Source organism: Gopherus evgoodei, chromosome 6 (genome assembly GCF_007399415.2).
Source record: "Gopherus evgoodei ecotype Sinaloan lineage chromosome 6, rGopEvg1_v1.p, whole genome shotgun sequence".
NCBI classification, from domain to species: Eukaryota; Metazoa; Chordata; order Testudines; family Testudinidae; genus Gopherus; species Gopherus evgoodei.
In genome coordinates this window covers 16,515,403-16,534,473 of record NC_044327.1, presented here as the reverse complement: position 1 = coordinate 16,534,473, position 19,071 = coordinate 16,515,403, and the positions used below count along the sequence as shown (strand labels likewise).

The following is a 19,071-nucleotide window of genomic DNA, read 5'->3' as shown; positions in this document are numbered from 1 at the left end:
GGATAGATAGAAAGGCAAATATTTCCTTCTAAAGGTAGTACTCAGAGATGAGCCTGAACCAGGGAAAACACCCTCAGACATCAGGGTTTTGAAATCCTAGTCTGAGTCGTGCTGCTTGGGACCATCTCTAGTTATTAGATTGTCACTGTACTTAGGAGTATTGCAGGTAAGTAGAGACCCATGGAAAAGAATGGCAGATCCCTTTACAGTTAACAAAGGTGAATTTGATTAAAGTATTAATATTGTTTGTCATGGCCTGTACACCATGTTTAAAAACAATCTATTAAATCCACTGACTTCCTGCAGCTGCTGCTGCTGAGTCTGTGCCCGGACTGTGCCACACTGAATTGGCTCCATGAAAGTGAGGAGAAGAAATTTGGCAAACAAATGGTTTGGCCTTTGGTGTTACAAACTCCAGCTGAATAGTGCCTTCACATGTAACGTAGTCTCTCTTTCGCAATCTCTGTGTCCCTTCCTTCACACACACACACACACCCACACACACCCACACACACACACACACACACACACACACACACACACACACACACACACACACACACACATGACTCCAGAGGTTCAGGGTGAAGTGAGTGTGCCCAGCACCTTGCAAAATCGATGACTGATTTCCTTACTTTCCTGGTAACAACGATGCTTAGCCTAGTCCCAGCTTTGGAAGACTAATGTTAGGCTCCTGGTCATTTTGACCTGCCATCTCAATTCACAGCCAGTCTCCCTGTATACACAAAGGAACAGACAGCTGACGAGTTACATTAGAGTTCCTACATGTACATGTGCCGTTTCTCTTGTTTATGCAAAAACAGTAACAGAATGGAGAGTCACATACAATGAGTTTTAAACTAGCTTCCTTCATTTTGTGGCATTGTTTCCCATATAAAGAGAGTCAGTAATTAATACATAAAGATCTAATCTTGATTGGTGCTGAGTACCTGCACCTCCGCTCCACTTCAGCAGCAGATGCCAGTGCTGAGCAACCTTTCACAGTCAGGCTTTGGCTAGGGTGACCAGACAGCAAATGTGAAAAACCAGGACAGGGGGTGGGAGGTAATAGGAATCTATATAAGAAAAAGACCCCAAAATCGGGACTGTCCTTATAAAATCAAGACATCTGGTCACCATAGCTTCAGCTGAGGTTACAAAACTCTGACAGGATTCAGTCACTTAATATTTCATGGTGCATTTAACTCAAGGGAGGGGACGTGAGGGGGAGGGGAAGCTTATAGTGTGACTGGCTCTGCCTCCTGACACTAGCTCTGCTGCCCTGAGAAATGTGGAGCGACCCTAATTTAACCGTATAAACAAAAGACTAATCCAATGGCAGCATGGAAGTCCCATTCCTTCTCGTGCTCTTTTTGGCTTTGCCTCTGCTGTGCAGTAAAGATGTGGGATCGGACTTTTCAGTCCCCAGATAGGGCATGTGGATGAAACCCAGTTGAGAATGAAACCCAGTTCTTCAGGAAGAAACTCAGTTGAGAATGCCTCCGAAGCTGAAGAATAGCTGAATTTGACCTATTAATTTTAATGTATTACGATCAAGTGCCCACCACAGGGTTTCACTGGGTTTGTCGTCTGAACCAACTGAGAAGCAGCCAAGCCCACTGGGTTTCACCCAGTTCTTCTTCTTGTGGCATCTCCATTAGTGGAGGTTTGCAAGCATGATAGTCCGTTCTCTACAATCTTCTGCTAATCTCTTTGTGGATGACTGGTCCTTTTGATCCCCATCGTCCATCCAAGATCTTTTGCTGCTTCATGTCCTTCTGCCATCACCTTTCTCCTCCAGTGCCCATAAACACGCATTACCTGTGAAGCTCTTAAAATGTGCCTTATATCTTTCTTTTCATAAAATCTCTGACCAGCGTTTGCCGAGTTCCAATCTTTGCCCAGTTAGGACACAGAAGTTCCCATTGTTAGGGACATTGTGCAGAGCTCTCCTACTCAAGGGGTCTGCAAAGCAGGACTTTATTTTGGGGCCTGATTATGGTTTTTATCCCTCTTGGTGAGCACTTGCATGAGGATTGTAACAGGATTACTCATGTGAGTAAGTGCTTGGTGGTGTGAGTAAAAAATTGGCATAACAGCAGCAGACTTGCTTAGGAATCCAGTCCAGTTTTTAATACATACTCCAAGGATTCAGACTATTTGTCATCAAAATACATCTCACTGCTGTGTCTTATTTGGACAACTGCAACAAACATTTTAAACAGGTTTTGCCTAAAAGTCATCACCCTGAATTGCTTCTGCTAACATTCATATTACTCTTGTGATATTATCAAGCAAACTGAGATTTAAACCACAGAGACAGTGTCAGAGCATACTCCCCTGGAACCAAATGGGGAGGGTTCAGGTTACTTTGTTGTTTTATGGTTTGGAGTTTGTATTGTGGATATTTTATTAATGTGTTTGTAGTTACAAGTACATATTATTTTCCACAATTTCCCTTGCATATAGATATAGATATATGTATATAGATATAATGATAGATCGATCATCTATATCTTGTCACCGTGGTATCTAGGTGCAGATACCGTGTCTCTTGATCGCCAAAAGGTTCTTCCATAAAGCACTATCTGTTGTTCCCATCTATCCACTTACTTCCGTTTTTTTCCTTCTCCTTTTTCTTCTTCCTTCACTCTCAGCTTCTCCCCACTTCCCCTTGTGCATAACAGTCTTCAAGTATGTAAAAGGTAGATAAAGAGAAGCGTGATAAATTGTTCAGCTTATCCACTACGGACAGAACAAGAAACAATGGACTTAATTGACAACAAGGGAGATTTAGCTTAGGCACTGCTAGGCTGACCAGACAGCAAATGTCAAAAATCAGGACAGGAGGTCAGGGGTAATAGTTGCCTATGTGAGAAAAAGACCCCAAAATCAGGACTGTCCCTATAAAATCAGGACATCTGGTCACCTTAGGCATTAGGGAAAACTTCCTAACAGTAATGGCAGTTAAGCCCTGGAATAAATTGCCTAAAGAGGTTGTGGAATCCCCATCACTGGAGGTTTTTAAGAACAAGTTAGACAAGGGGTGGGCAACATACGGCCCCCGGGCCACATCCAGCCAATCAGACCTTTTAATCCAGCCCTCAAATTCCCACCGGTTTGGGAGTTTTCTCTGCTCCAGTGCTCCAGCCAGGGAGCGGGGTCTCCGCGCGGCTCCTGGAAGCAGGGACAGCCAGGGGGTTCTGCACACTGCCCCCACCCCAAGCGCCAGCTCTGCAGCTCCCACTGGCTGGGATCGCTGCCTGGATCACCCTCCTGCACCCCAAACTCCTCATCTCCAGCCCCCCCCAGAGTCTGCACCCCCGGCCAGAGCCCATTCCCCTCCATGCGCCCCAATCCCCTGCTCCAGCCAGCCCTCCATACAATTTCCAGACCGAGATGTGGTGCTCAGGCCAAAAAGTTTGCCCACCCCTGGGTTAGACAGACACCTGTCAGCAATGGTCTAGATAACACTTAGTCCTGCCTCAGCGCAGGGGACTGGATGAGTGACCTACATTTCTTTGGCTCTGTGTTCGGCCTCTCGTGCCCAGTGCACGAATCCAGGCTGCAGCAGGGATGGGATAAAAAAGGCCCAGAATAGGTCTGATGTATTTGAAGCTGAAATTATTTGCTCCCCATTGTTAGGCCAAATGCAGATTTGCTGCCAGTGGATGAGTTTTATTCTCCTTGTAAACAGACCACACGCAACACTCCTGATAGTGGGTACAAAACAATTGATGAGCTGAGCTTTTGGTGAAACAAATGTTTTTCTTCTTTGTCCTTCCTCTCCCTTTATTTTTTCTTAGCAATATGCATCCTGCCTTGTCTGAACGGAGGTCGCTGTGTGGCCCCCTACCAATGTGATTGCCCAGCTGGGTGGACTGGATCACGCTGTCATACGGGTAAAGCTACTTTTACTCACCTATGTTTCCTTTTCCAGCGTTTGTTGTTGTCAGCACCAAGCAAGGCAATATAGAGACATTGCTCAGGGCTCTATGGTAACCACTGACTGGCTTAGAAAAAAAAAAAACTTAATATTCCTGAAGGGTTTGATCACTGCTGCAGTCCATTTTCAGAATAATCTTGTTCTTGATTAGTCTGCAAAGCAGCCTGCTCCCATTATCAGGGGACCATTATCAAGCGAGCTTTCTGCTAAGGACCTGCAGATAGAAGAGAGGATTCCCACTGCCCATTTCCAAGGAAAGTAATATTACCGTATCACCCGACCAAGGACTGAGCAGAAAGCATGCGTCTGAATTATTGCCTGAGCGTAAGAGTTGTGAGCATCCACAGTTCACACTGACCTCAGTGGGCCTGCATCTCTTGGGTTCCACATCTCTTTTCTCTGAGACGTTTGTATGAACACCAACCTTTGCATTTGTGATTGTCACTTTGATTTATCCCACTGTCCAGTGTTAATTTGTGAGGAAAACTGTACCGAGCCCAATAATTACGAGCAGAATTTGAACCTGTCTTTAAAGACCTTCATGTTACTTAGTTTTCAGTAGTCCCTGGTGAGTGACTGCTGACAGCATGGAGAAGAGACAGGGGGAAGAGATGGGCGTCCTAGTATGTTAGACAGTCTAAACTCAAGTGATGCAGTTTCTGCCTTGTGTGCAGCACATTAGTAGAGAGCTCAGACCTTCAATACCTATTGCTCGTTGTTTATAATACTTGGGCATCCATCCCCAGCTCTCAGTGTAAGCCGTGTTAACTGCATGTTCTGCAGGCAGGACAAGGTATGGTTAGCAGTGAGCGGTGCTCTGCAGAGGCCCAGCACCCGGACAGCAGTTGCCAGAGGCATTCTGACTTCCGAAGGCAGAGGAGAGAGGCAGACAGAATTATTATGCAAACAGTGTGCTGGGTGCTTAGGTCAGAGTCCTTCCAAGAGGAACAGCATGCACAAGCCTCCGCGACTGCACTCTGTAAAGTACAGTAGCATGAGCTCCCCTCAGCTCATACCACTACTGAGCTGCTTGAATGGTATTGGGACCAGGCCATATCCCCAGCTTTCTCTTCCGCAGTGCTTCTAGAGTGCAGCAGCTCAGGTCTTCCCACTCTGCCCAGCGCTGTCATGCAGAGAGCAGCACATGCTGCCGTTGTGGCTGCCCAATCCATGTAACTTAGGGATCCTATGGGTAGGATGCCCTGCCCTAGGGTTAGGGTTCCTAAGGGTAAGGCACCCCACCCTAGGGTTAGGGTTCCTATAAGTAGGACACTTGGAGCTAGGGTTAGGGTTCCTCTGGGTAGGGCGCATGGAGTTAGGTTTAGGGTTCCTATGGGTAGGACCCTCCACCCTAGGGTTAGGATTCCTATGGTTAGGGCCCTTGGAGCTAGGGTTAGGTTTCCTATGGATAAGGTTTCCAGCACTAATGTTAGGGTTCCTAAAGGTAGGGTACTTGGAACTAGGGTTAGGGTTCCCCTGGGTAGAGCTCTTGGAGCTAGGGTTAGGGTTCCTATGGGTAGGCCTCTTGCAGCTAGCTTTAGGGTTCCTATGGGTAAGGCACTTGGAGCTAGGGTCAGAGTTCCTATGGTTAGGGCTTCCAGCCCTAGGATTAGGGTCCCTATGGTTAGGGCATTTGGAGCTAGGGTTAGGGTTCTTATGGGCAGGGCCTCCTTCCCTAGGGTTAGGCTTCCTAACGGTAAGGCTCCCCTCCCGAGGGTTAGAATTCTAGGGATAGGGCATTTGGAACTACGGTGAGTGTTCCTCTGGGTAGGGCGCCCCGCCCTAGGATAAGAGTTCCTATCGATAGGGCATTTCAAGTTACGGTTCGGGTTCCTATGGGTACGGCTTCCCGCCCTAGGGTTAGTGTTCCTATGGGTAGGGCACTTGGAGCTAGGGTTAGGGTTCCTATGGGCAGGGCTCCCAGCCCTAGGGTTAGGATTTCTATGGGTAGGGCACTTGGAACTAGGGTTAGGGTTCCTATGGGTAGGGTGCCCCGGCCTAGGATTCCTAAGGCTAGGGCATTTGGGACTAGGGTTAGGGTTCCTATGAGTAGGGTACTTGGACCGACGGTTAGGGTTCCTGTGAGTAGGGATTCCCACCCTTGTGATAGGGTTCCTATGAGTAGGGCATTGGGAACTAGGGTTAGGGTTCCTATGCGTCAGGCTTGCCGCTTTAGTATAAGGGTTCCTAAAGGTAGGGCACTTTGAGCTAGTGTTAGAGTTCCAATGGGTAGGGCACTTGGAGCTAGGGTTAGGGTTCGTACGGGTGGGACACTTGGAGCTAGGGTTAGGGTTCCTATGAGTAGGTCTTCGCATCCTAGAGTTAGGGTTCCTGAGGGTAGGCCACTTGGAGCTATGGTTAGGGTTCCTATGGATAGGGCACTTGGAGCTAGGGTTAGAGTTCCTACGGGTAGGGCTTCCCGTCCTAGGGTTAGGGTTCCTAAGGGTAGGCCACTTGGAGCTATGGTTAGGGTTCCTCTGGATAGGGCACTTGGAGCTAGGGTTAGAGTTCCTACGGGTAGGGCTTCCCACCCTAGAGTTAGGGTTCCTAAGTGTAGGGCACTTGGAACTAAAGTTAGGGTTTGTATGGGTAGGGCGCCCCGTCCTGGGGTTAGGGTTCCTAAGGGTAGGGCACTTGAAGCTATGGTTAGGGTTCCTATAGGTAGGGGCCCCCACCCTAGTGTTAAGGTTCATAAGGGTAGGGCACTTAGAGGTACGGTTAGGGTTCGTATGCGTAGGGTGCCCACCTTAGCATTAGGATTGCTTAGGGTAGGGCACTTGGACCTAGGGTTTGGGTTCCTATGGGCAGGGCACTTGGAGCAAGGGTTAGGTTTCTTATAGATAGGGCTTCCCGCCCTAGTGTTAGGGTTCCTATGGTTAGGGCTTCCCTCCCTAAGGTTAGGATTCCTAAGGGTAGTGCACTTGGAGCTACGGTTAGGGTTCCTATGGATAGGGCTTTCCCCCCTAGGGATAGGGTTCCTATGGGTTGGGCACTTGAAATTAGTGTTAGGGTTCCTATGGGTTGGGCTTCCCGCCCTAGGGTTAGGGTTCCTATGGGTAGGGCACTTGGAGCTAGGGGTAGGGTTCCTATGGATAGGGCACTTGGAGCTAGGGGTAGGGTTCCTGTGGGTGGGGCGCCCCACCCTAGCATTAGGGTTCCCACAGGTATGGCACTTAGAGGTAGGGTTTGGGTTCCTATGGATAAGGCACCCCACCCTAGAGTTAGATTTCCTATGAGTAGGAGACTTGGAGCTAGGGTTAGGGTTCCTATACGTAGAGCTTCCTGCCTTAGGGTTAGGTTTCCTAAGGTTAGGGCACTTACACCTAGGGTTAGGGTTCCTATGGGTAGGCCACTTGAAACTAGGGTTAGGGTTCCTAGGGTTAGGGCACTTGGAGTTAGGGTTAGGGTTCCTATGGGTTGGGCACTTGGAGCTAGGGTTAGGGTTCCTATGGGTAGGGCTTCTCGCCATAATGTTAGGGTTCCTAAGGGTAGGGCACTTGGGGCTAGAGTTTGGGTTCCTATGCTTAGGGCTCTTGGAGCTAGGGTTAGGGTTCCTAAGAGTAGGGCACTTTGAGCTAGATTTAGGGTTCGTATCGGTACGGCACTTGGAGTAAGGGTTAGGGTTCCTATGGGTAGGGCACTTGGAGCTAGGGTTACGGTTCCTATGGGTAGCCCTTCCCGCCCTAGAGTTAGGGTTCCTAAAGGTAGGGCACTCGGACCTAGGGTTATGGTTCCTATGGGTAGGGCACTTGGAGCTACGGTTGGAGTTCCTATGGGTAGGGTGCCCCGCCCTAGGGTTCCTAAGCCTAGGGCATTTGGAATTAGGGTTAGGGTTTCTATGGGTAGGGATTCCCGCTCTTGTGATAGGGTTCCTATGGGTAGGGCACTGGGAGCTAGGGTTAGGGTTCCTATGCATCAGGCTTGCCTCTTTAGGATAAGGGTTCCTAAAGATAGTGCACTTTGAGCTAGTGTTAGGGTTCCTATTGGTAAGACACTTGGAGCTAGGGTTAGGGTTCCAATGGATAGGGCTTCCCGCCCTAGGGTTAGGTTTCCTAAGGCTAGGGCACTTGGAGCTAGTGTTAGGGTTCCTATGGGTAGTGCACTTGGAGCTAGGGTTAGGGTTTCTATAGGTAGGGCTTCCTGCACTAGGGTTAGGGATCCTAAGGATAGGGCACTTGAAGCTAGGGTTAGGGTTCCCATGGGTAGGGCGCTTGGAGTTAGGGTTATGGTTCCTATGGGTAGGGCACCCCACCCTAGGGTTAGGGTTCCTATGGTTAGGGCACTTGAAACTAGGGTTAGGGTTCTGATGGGCAGGGCCTCCCTCCGTAGGATTAGGCTTCCTAAGGGTAAGGCTTCCCACCCTATGGTTAGGGCTCCTAGGGATAGGGCATGTGGAACTACGGTGAGTGTTCCTCTGGGTTGGGCGATCCGCCCTAGGATTAGGGTTCCTATCGATAGGGCATTCGGAGTTACTGTTCGGGTTCCTATGGGTACAGCTTCCTGCCTTAGGGTTAGGGTTCCTAAGGGTAGGGCACTTGGAGCTAGGGTTAGGGTTCTTATGGGCAGGGCCTCCCTCCGTAGGGTTAGGCTTCCTAAGTGTAAGGCTTCCCGCCCGAAGGTTAGGGTTCCTAGGGATAGGGCATTTGGAACTACGGTGAGTGTTCCTCTGGGTAGGGCGCCCCGCCCTAGGATTAGGGTTCCTATCGATAGGGCATTTGGAGTTACAGTTCGGGTTCCTGCGGGTAGGGCTTCCTGCCCTAGGATTAGGGTTCCTATGGGTAGGGCTTCATGCCCTAGGGTTACTGTTCCTATGGGTAGGGCACTTGGAGCTAGGGTTAGAGTTCCTATGGGTAGCGCTTCCTGCCCTAGCGTTAGGATTCCTACGGGTAGTGCACTTGGAGGGAGAGTTAGGGTTCCTATGGGTAAGGCACCGCGCCCTAGGGTTAGGGTTCCTGTGAGTCGGGCACTTGGAACTAGGGTTTGGGTTCCAATAGGTAGGGCTTCCTGCCCTAGGGTTAGGTTTCCTAAGAGTAGCACACTTGGACCTAGAGTTAGGGTTCCTATGGGTAGGTCGCGTGGAGTTAGGTTTAGGGTTCCTATGGGTAGGGTGCCCCATCCTAGGGTTAGAGTTCCTATGGTTAGGGCACTTGGAGCTAGGGTTAGGGTTCTTATGGATAAGGCTTCCCGCCCTAGGACTAGGGTTCCTATGGTTAGGGCACTTGGAGCTAGGGTTAGGGTTCTTATGGGCAGGGCCTCTCTCCGTAGGGTTAGGCTTCCTAAGGGTAAGGCTTCCCGCCCGAGGGTTAGGGTTCTTAGGGATAGGGCATTTGGAACTACGGTGAGTGTTCCTCTGGGAAGGGCGCCCTGCCCTAGGATTAGAGTTTTTATTGATAGGGCATTTGGAGTTACGGTTCGGGTTCCTATGGATATGGCTTCCCTCCCTAGGCTTAGGATTCCTATGGGTAGGGCATTTGGAACTAGGATTAAGGTTCCTATGGGTAGGGCGCCCCGCCCTAGGGTTCCTAAGGCTAGGGCATTTCAAACTAGGGTTAGGGTTCCTATGGGTATGATACTTGGACCTACGGTTAGGGTTCCTATGGGTAGGGATTCCCGCCCTTGTGATAGGGTTCCTATGGGTAGGGCACTGGGAGCTAGGGTTAGGGTTCCTATGCGTCAGGCTTGCCGCTTTAGTATAAGGGTTCCTAAAGGTAGGGCACTTTGAGCTAGGGTTAGGGTTCCTATTGGTAAGACACTTGGAGCTAGGGTTAGAGTTCCAATGGATAGGGCTTCACGCCCTAGGGTACGGTTCCTAAGGCTAGGGCACTTGGAGCTAGGGTTAGGGTTCGTATGGATAGAGCACTTGGAGCTTGGGTTAGGGTTCCTATATGTAGGGCTTCCTGCACTAGGGTTAGGGTTCCTATGGGTAGGACGCTTGGACTAGGTTTAGGGTTCCTATGGGTAGGGCTTCCCGCCCTAGAGTTAGGGTTTCTAAACGTCGGGCACTCGGATCTAGGATTGTGGTTCCTATGGGTAGGGCACTTGGAGCTAGGGTTAGGTTTCCTATGGGTAGGGCACTTGGAGCTAGGGTTAGGTTTCCTATGGGTAGGGCACTTGGAACTAGGGTTAGGGTTCCTATGGGTAGGGTACTTGGAGCTAGGGCTAGGGTTCCTATGGGTAGGGCTTCTCTCCCTAGGTTTGGGGTTCCTATTGGTAGGGCTCCACGCCCTAGGGTTAGTGTTCCTATAGGCACGGCACTTGGAGCTAGGGATAGGGTTTCTATGGGTAGCGCTTCTCGCCTTAGCGTTAGGATTCCTAAGGATAGGGAAGTTGGAGCTAGGGTTAGGGTTCCTATGGGTAGAGCACTTGGAGCTCGGGTTAGGATTCCTATAGGTAGGGCTTCCTGCACTAGCGTTAAGGTTCCCAAGGATAGGGCAATTGGAGCTAGGGTTAGGGTTCTTATGGGTAGAGCACTTGGAGCTCAGGTTAGGGTTCCTATAGGTAGGGCTTCCTGCACTAGGGTTAGGGTTCCTATGGGTAGGACACTTGGAGCTAGGTTTAGGGTTCCTATGGGTAGGGCTTCCCGCCCTAGAGTTAGGGTTCCTAAAGGTAGGGCACTTGGAACTAGGGTTAGGTTTCCTATGGGTAGGGCACTTGGAGCTAGGGTTAGGGTTCCTATGGGTAGGGTTCTTGGAGCTAGGACTAGGGTTCCTATGGGTAGGGCTTCCCTCCCTAGGTTTAGCGTTCCTATTGGTAGGGCTCCACGCCCTAGGGTTAGTGTTCCTATGGGTAGGGCACTTGGAGCTAGGGTTAGGGTTCCTATATGTAGCGCTTCCCGCCCTAGCGTTAGGATTCCTAAGGGTAGGGCACTTGGAACTAGGGTTAGGGTTCCTATGGGTAGGGCGCCCTGCCTTAGGATTCCTAAGGCTAGGGCATTTGGAACTAGGTTTAGAGTTCCTTTGGGTAGGGTTCTTGGACCTATGGTTAGGGTTCCTATGGGTGGGGATTCCTGCCCTTGTGATAGGGTTCCTATGGGTAGTGCACTGGGAGCTAGGCTTAGGGTTCCTATGCGTCGGGCTTGCCGCTTTAGAATAAGGGCTCCTAAAGGTAGGGCGCTTTGAGCTAGGGTTAGGGTTCCTATTGGTAAGACACTTGGAGCTAGGGTTAGGGTTCCAGTGGATAGGGCTTCCCACCCTAGTGTTAGGGTTTCTAAGGATAAGGCACTTGGAGCTATGGTTAGGGTTCCTATAGATAGGGCACTTGGAGCTAGGGTTAGAGTTCCTACGGGTAGGGCTTCCCACCCTAGGGTTCGGATTTCTAAGGGTAGGACACTTGGAGCTAGGGTTAGGGTTCCTATGGGTAGGGTGCACCGCCCTAAGGTTATGGTTCCTATGGGTAGGACACTTGAAGCTAGGATTAGGGTTCCTCTGTGTAAGTCTTCTCACCCTAGAGTTAGGGCTCCTAAGGGTAGGCCACTTGGAACTAAGGTTAGGGTTTGTATGTGTAGGGTGCCCAGCCCTGGAGTTAGGGTTCCTAAGGGTAGGGCACTTGAAGCTAGGGTTAGGGTTCCTATAGGTAGGGGACCCGCCCTAGTGTTAAGGTTCTTAAGGGTAGAGCACTTGGACCTCGGGTTTGGGTTCCTATGGGCAGGGCACTTGGAGCAAGGGTTAGGTTTCCTATAGATAGGGCTTCCCACCCTAGTTTTAGGGTTCCCATGGTTAGGGCTTCCCGCCCTAAGGTTAAGGTTCCTATGGGTATGGCACTTGAAGTTAGTGTTAGGGTTCCTATGTGTGTTGCTTCCCGCCCTAGGGTTAGGGTTCCTAACGGTAGGGCACTTGAAACTAGGGTTAGGGTTCCTATGGGTAGGTCACCCTGCTCTAGAGTTCGGGTTCTTAAGGGTAGGGCACTTGGAGATAAATTTAGGATTTCCACCCTCGGTTTAGGGTTCCTGTGGGTAGGGCATTTGGAGCTAGGGTTAGAGTTCCTATGGGTAGAGCTTCCTGCCCTAGGGCTAGGGTTCCTAAGGGTAGGGCATTTGGAGCTAGGGTTAGGGTTCCTATGGGTAAGGATTCCCGCCCTATGGTTAGGGTTCCTAAGAGTAGGACACTTGGAGCTAAGGTTAGGGTTCCTATGTGTACGGTGTCCTGCCCTAGAGTTAGTTTTCCTATGGGTAGGGCACTTGTAGATAGGGTTAGGGTTTGTATGGGTAGGGCTCCCCACCCTAGGGTTAGGGTTCCTAAAGGTAGGACACTTGGATCTAGAGTTAGGATTCCTTTGGGGGCACTTGGAGCTGGGATTAGAGATCCTATGTGTAGGGCTTCCCACCCTAGGGTTAAGGTTCCTAAGGGTATGGCACTTGCATCTAGAGTTCAGGTTCCTATGGGTAGTGCACTTGAAGCTAGGGTTAGGGTTCCTATGGGTAAGGCATCCCGCCCTAGGGTTAGGGTTCCAATGAGTTAGGCACTTGGAATTAGTGTTAGGGCTCCTACGGGTAGGGCTTCCCACCCTGGGGTTAGGGTTCCCAAGGTAGGGCACTTGGAGCTAGGATTAGGGTTCCTATGGGTAGTGCACTTGGAGCTAGGGTTATGGTTCCTCTAGGTAGGGCTTCCCGCCCTAGGGTTAGGTTTCCTAAGGGTAGGGCATTTGGACCTAGGGTTAGGGTTCGTATGGGTAGTGCACTTGGAGCTAGCGTTAGGGCTACCCATCCTTGGGGTAGGGTTCTTGAGGGTAGGGCACTTGGAGCTAGTGCTAGGGTTCCTATGCGTAGGGCTCTTGAAGCCAGGGTTAGGGGTCCTGTGAGTAGAGCTTCCCGCTGTAGGGTTTGGGTTCCTATGGGTAGGGCTTCCCACCGTAAGGTTAGGGTTCCTATGAGTAGGACACTTAAACCTAGAGTTAGGGTTCCTGTGGGTAGGGCTTCCCGCCCTAGGGTTAGGCTTCCTATGGGTAGGGCACTTCGAACTAGGGTTAGGGTCCCTAAGGGTAGGGCACTTGGAGCTAGGGTTAGGGTCAGGGCTGGCTTGAGGCCAATTCCACCAATTCCCCCGAATCTGGCCCTGTGCCTGACAGGGCCCCGCACCCAGTAGCAGGGCCACCAGGGGGGCAAGTGTCCAAGAATCCCTTCCCTGGCTAGAGGCTCCTTTTTAATTTTTGCTATCCCGACAGCGCTCCAGGTCTTCGGCAGCACTTCGGCGGTGGGTCCTTCACTCGCTCCAGGTCTTCGGCAGCATTTCTGCGGCAGGTCCTTCAGTGCCCTCGAAGACCCGAAGTGAGTGAAGGACCCACCTCTGAAGACTAGAAGTGCCGCCCCATGAGTACAAGCCCCATGTGTTTTTTTATGTGTGTGGTTTTTTGTTTTTTTTTCAGTCATCCCTGCTAGGGCCCCGTTGAAACTGTTCAAATTGTGCCCCTCACTTGCTAAATCCGGTCCTGAGAGGAGGGAACCATTACCTGCACTTTCGCTCCTCACTTGTGCCCATGCGGGGCTAGCCAGAATCCCAGCCATAGTATCTCGTTTAGATAGTCTGACGGACAGAGTAGTGGCCCTATTTTTAAACCTCCAAATAGATCGGTGGGGGGAGGGGAATCTATTCCTTGGACTCACTGAGCTGCACTGCTGCTTTTGAAATATTTTAAAAAATTGCAAGTCTGACGATCCCCTCCCACTGGTGTAAATTAGATAGAATTATAGACTTCAGTGGAGTTACCCAGTGGTGTAAGTGAAAGGAGAATCAGGCCCTGTTTCTATAGCGATGTTGATCACACTTTATATTAAGGTTCTATTCACAAATGATTTATCCCAGCTTAATAAATGAGAGCTGTCATGAACACATTGCAAACATGAACAGAATGTGTTGTAGATGTTTATAATATCATCAGCTAAAGATGTTATAGGTGGTTATAAGTAACCTGCTGGACTTGATAACACTCAGTTGGCCCTTTAATAAAAGATGCATTAATCATGAATTAACCCTTTATAAACTGTTTTTAAATGGAGTCTTAAGTGTGGCACAGTTTAGCGGAGTATAGGGCCTGATTCTGCCCCCATATAGCTCTTTACACCAGTTAATTGGACTGACTTCAGTAGCATTATTCTAATTTACGCTGGTGTAAGTCAGAGTCAGTGTTTTGCCATTAATTAATAAATATAGCAAGTCAGCAAATATGAGGGAGATGCCATGTGATATGCCACAGGCCTAAGCATTCTTCTGAAAATCAAGATGCGAAAGTAAAAAATTTTACACAAATCTAAGAGTATTAAAAAAAAGTAATATTTTCTGAAGGGATATTTGTGTACCACAGTATGCAGTAATGTTCCCTCTGATACTTTACAAAGCACTGTAGGAATTATTGCTGTTATATCTGGATGTCTCAGGAGATTTGACCCTGGATACACAGCATTTCTCTTCAGCCATTTGAAACCATGCCAGATTAGAAATAACCCAGAATTGTTATCACCTAATGGTTGTTCCGCAACCCATATGTCATTTCTAGTGGACAGCTCTGCCCGTCACAAAATCCATCATCAGAGCTGGCATCCTCATTGGCATTTTCAGCAGAAAGGCCAACATGAGATTAGTGATGGAGAAATGGAACTTGCCTCTCACTTTTCAGTCAGTCTGTGAAGCTTGGAGTTTTGAGGCACATTGGTGACGTGAGGTCACGTATGGGGAGGTTTGTACCATTGCTGCCCTGACTGTACCTGTGCTCTGAATAAAGAGAGAATTAAATACAGTTACATGGATTTTTTAAAGAATCTAAAGTAGCTTTCAGTATGATGTAATTCATTATATTTAATGCGCAGAGAATAGTCTTTTTCTGTAACCACCTGACATAATTTTGGTGCTGTTTTGACCCCTATTCCTCCCTTTAAATGCATCGGGATCATGTAACACCAGCTGCTTTTGCTGATTCCTGCCCAGCATTCCCCTTTCTGTCTTCTGTGGCTCCATTTTTTAATCAGTTTCTGGACAGTGGTGCATTCCCAGTGCCTAAGTATTGTCAACAGCTGCTGTCTTACTCACCATGTTTTGCCTTTCCTCACCAAGACTGTATCATCTGCTTAAGCGACTTCACATTTTTCAACTGTCCTGTGCTAGAACGTCTTGCATCAGATGAAGCTAATTAAATGTGTCTTCTAGTCTGTCCTAGTAATCATATCGCACTTGGTCTCATGGTCTCAGGGTTGACAGGAAGACTTGGGGCTTTGTCTTTTTCTCTCTGTTTGCCTGATGTCCATTTGGCTGACACAGCAGAGTAACTGCAGCTGCTTCGTGCTGTCCCGACACCACTCTACCAAATAGGTCTGGTGTTTCTTCACTACTTGAAGAGCCCTGTGGAGTTCACTTACACACGCCTCATGGCTGTGACATTTCTTTCAGGAAGCTGTTGTCATTCTCTGCTTCTCCTCTATTTCCATGTTCAGCTGTTACTTTATCTAGAATTACTCCTCCTCAGAGGTTAGTTTTTAAGTGGCTCTTTTGTCATCATGTTCTCCTTTTCATCTGGTATATTTCCCCCCTTCCGGCCACGTTGAGTTTCTGCTTTTCTGCATGTAGTTCTGGATATTGTTTACATCTCCCGTTCCGAGCAAACATCTAGATTTCATCTCTGAAAATGAGGCCTTCTTTCCTATTGATCTCTTTGATGTGCTACATTAACTCCTCCTACTGCTTATATTTGCATTCCACTTTGCTTGCCTGGGCTTGAGCAGTAACGCGTGTTTTAAAGCCAACATAAAACATTTCATTGAATGTTTCATGCTGCTACGCATATCACAGCAGCTAGCAAAAATAGCAAAGAGGGTTGATTCAAAATTAGCAAAGATCCACTTTTGAGCTTATTCTCTCCAGAGCAAATGGCCATATCCAAACATATTTTGGGTTTTTTTTAAATGTTATGGTTTTGAGAACACCTTGGTCCCTCCTGTTCTCTGCCTGCGGCACACAAGAGTTTAGTCTCCTGAGCGCTGGAGGAGGTTATTCAGTACAGTTGGGTGGGGCTTACTGGGCTCATTCTGTGACTAACAGAATGATAGATACAGGGCTAAATGGATTTTCAAAACTTAATCTCCCATATGAAAACTATTCTAATCCTACTGGAGTACATATGTATACATGTATTTGAATGCAGCTGTGTGCCAGTCTCCCTGCTTAAATGGTGGGAAATGTATACGACCAAATCGATGCCATTGCCCCTCATCATGGACTGGACATGACTGCACGAGGTAAGTGCTGGCAAAGTCTTTCACATCAGGTTTGTGTCTAACTCTAATGAGCTAATTAAATGGAAGGTCAAGTTAAATAAAATGTAGAGCCCACCAGGAGCTTCTGTACAGATGAAAATCTTTTGGTGCAGGTCAGTTGAGGCATGTAAGCAGCATGCCCTCTACCTCTGCAAGGTATTTGTAGACCACCACTCACAGTCTATTGTTTGTTCACTGCACCGGATTTGGCAAAGGCTGCCGTTTGGATTTTCTCCTCTTGTTTTATGGGGCTGGTTCTAATGCCTATTTCACCTAAACTAAGCTTCCTGGGACTGGAACCATCTTCTTGTTCTGTCTTTCAGAACCTCAAAAGAGGTTGTTCCTGTGACAGTCCCATCTAGGACATGAAGCAGGAAACCCAGAAGTCCCATGACAAAGCCAGTTCTCATAAGATTCCCAACTTGATTTTTGCAGATTCCAAGAGGTTTGATAAGCTTTGATTTAGCAACCAAACCTTTTGGAGTTTTTCTGAGCCGAACCAGAACTTTGAACCTTTTGAGGTTCTCCTGTCACCAGTGTGAACTGTTTTTATTATTAACCAAATATTATAAATATGTGCAGCACTTTATATACCCAGAAGAACATAGGTTGCTGGCCCAGTGAGCTTACAGTCTAAAGGTCCAGACCTCAGTACAGGGAACTTCCATCAACTCCAGTGGGGGTTCTGCATGCAGATAGCTTAAAGGGTTGATGCTTAATTAGACATAACACAACTGATGACCCTGGACAAAGGAGGTGCAAAAAAAAATAATGAGATTCGTTTTGTTTGTTTCATATCTTGTTAGCTTCAGACTTTGGCCTCAGCCTTGCAGAGCTCCATTCAGATTCAAGGATCTGTAGCTCACCGCAGGATCGGGACCTTGGTTTAAGTTTTAAAAGGATACAGTGATGCATACAAGCCAGAGTAGATAACACTGAAAAGAAGGCTAGTAGTGGTTGGCTAGCTGGAAGAAATGACTTTTAAGGGGAGATTTGAGTGACTGGAGGTTTATATCAGGATCCAGGATTAGATTTCCTTCATTGTTTCCAATATGGTACCAGGTGTCAATCCTTTATATGCTCCCTGAAGCCACCTGGCACTCAGGGCTGTCCTTACCCATACGCAAACTACGCACCTGCGTAACGCGAATTGTCCCAGATTTCCTGGTGCCCTACGCAGCTGCGTGCTGCTCCAGCGGCCAGCCCAATCTCCCAGCCAGCTCAGCCCCCACTCCTCCCCCACTCCACCCCTTCCCCAGAGCTACAGCCTGGGGGACTGCAGCAGGGCTCAGGCTGCAGGTGAGTGCAGTTCCCCCCTGCCCCCCAAGTCCCAAGGCTGGGAGCCAGGGGAATAGAGCGGAGCAGGCTGGGGCCAGGTCACTCCACTTCTCACTATCCCTGTTCCTGCCCTGCCCCCCACAGACCTTGGGCACACAGCCCCCTCTACCCCCCGCAGACACCTGGGGATGCCCTCTTCCCTCTCCCCTTCCCCTCGAAGAGGCCTGGGGCCAGCCCCCTGCGGTCCTCCTGGTTCTAATCACTTCTGCTTTCATTTTGTTATGCCTCACCCTGCTGATTCATTCTGTATATTCTAGAACACTAATGTTGTTTTATTTTGTTTGTTAATGCAGGAAAAGGAAGGCTGGATTCTATCCCTTTTAACAGCAGAGGAACTGTTTTATACTAAGAAAATATTTCTTCAGCATAGCCACTGGGGCTTGAAACCTAATGCGTTGTAAATCAAATCCAGTGCTTTTTTCCCCCCTTGAAAATGTTTTTGCTTTGTGATATATTTTTCCTATATTTTTCCATTTTAAAGAAATCATCTGTATTTTTTCATATTCAAAAATATAACAAATATATGCTGCTACACACACACAAATGTACAAATTCTGCTGTCCAGCAAGGAAATAGCTTGTGTACATTTTGGTCCTTGCCATTCCTTGAATACAACTGGTTAATTAAAATACATTTTACTGCCAACCAAGAGTAAACAGGATGTTGCAATTCTGGGTACTAGTTGCCAAAGCTTTACTGTAATTCAGCAGTTAGTCTGTAGACAATAGTTACTGTAGACTAAACTGAGCTGTGAAACATTCCATGATACTTTGAACCTGATCTCACTTACACCTATGAGAATTAGGAGTAATTTGGTTAAAGTCAATCTCAGCTGCTGGCACTCTGCTGAAATGGAGTTATACCAGTGTCAGGCTGGTGAAAGAGGAGAATCAAGCCCTATAATTTTTGCCATAAGGAATTAATTTTCTTTGAAAATGTTTTAATGAAAGGGTGTTTGTGTTAAGTTTACCATAGATTGGTGAAATAGTCAAAAGTTTAGACTAGGGTGACCAGACAGCGAATGTGAAAAATTGGGACGGGAGTGGGGGATAGTAGGACCCTGTATAAGAAAAAGACCCAAAAATCGGGACTGTCCCTATAAAATAGGGACATCTGGTCACCCTAGTTTAGACTAGGTGGGAGAATGTTGTGTAGCTGAGAATGAAATAGACAGACAACTCCAGTAGCCATATCCATGGAAACAGGTGAAATTGACAGGTGATATTTGTAGTGTGCAGAACCATCAGTGAACCAGAAAAATAGGATCTCTCTGTCTCACACACACACATACACACACACACACACTGCCAACTAAGAACTACAAAGTGCACAATCCACATAGGAGTGAGCTATTCCAAGTCATACTTAAAGTCTGTCGCACACTCTCTGACACCCCTATTGCTGAACATATTAGCATCATACGAAAAAGGCTCCTGAGTGTTCTTATTAAAAATGCCACTCACTAGGGATGCAAAACACTGATACTTACCTGTTGCTAAGTAAAAGCAGGGGGTGAAAGGAATGTACAGGGAGTGGAGTGTGTTTGGTA

The 19,071-nt window shown here is 48.1% G+C and overlaps 1 protein-coding gene across 1 annotated transcript in view; it reads left to right on the top strand.

The window, feature by feature from the left end:
• The window catches only part of SVEP1 (sushi, von Willebrand factor type A, EGF and pentraxin domain containing 1), a 174,926-nt gene extending 156,917 nt beyond the window's left edge, over window positions 1-18,009 (top strand). The window contains exons 48-50 of the mRNA XM_030567203.1: window positions 3,807-3,902; window positions 16,073-16,166; window positions 17,816-18,009. Coding sequence (XP_030423063.1) covers window positions 3,807-3,902; window positions 16,073-16,166; window positions 17,816-17,846 — 221 coding nt within the window. The 3' untranslated portion in view covers window positions 17,847-18,009. The remainder of the gene's footprint in view (window positions 1-3,806; window positions 3,903-16,072; window positions 16,167-17,815) is intronic.
• Window positions 18,010-19,071: the final 1,062 nt, after the last annotated feature.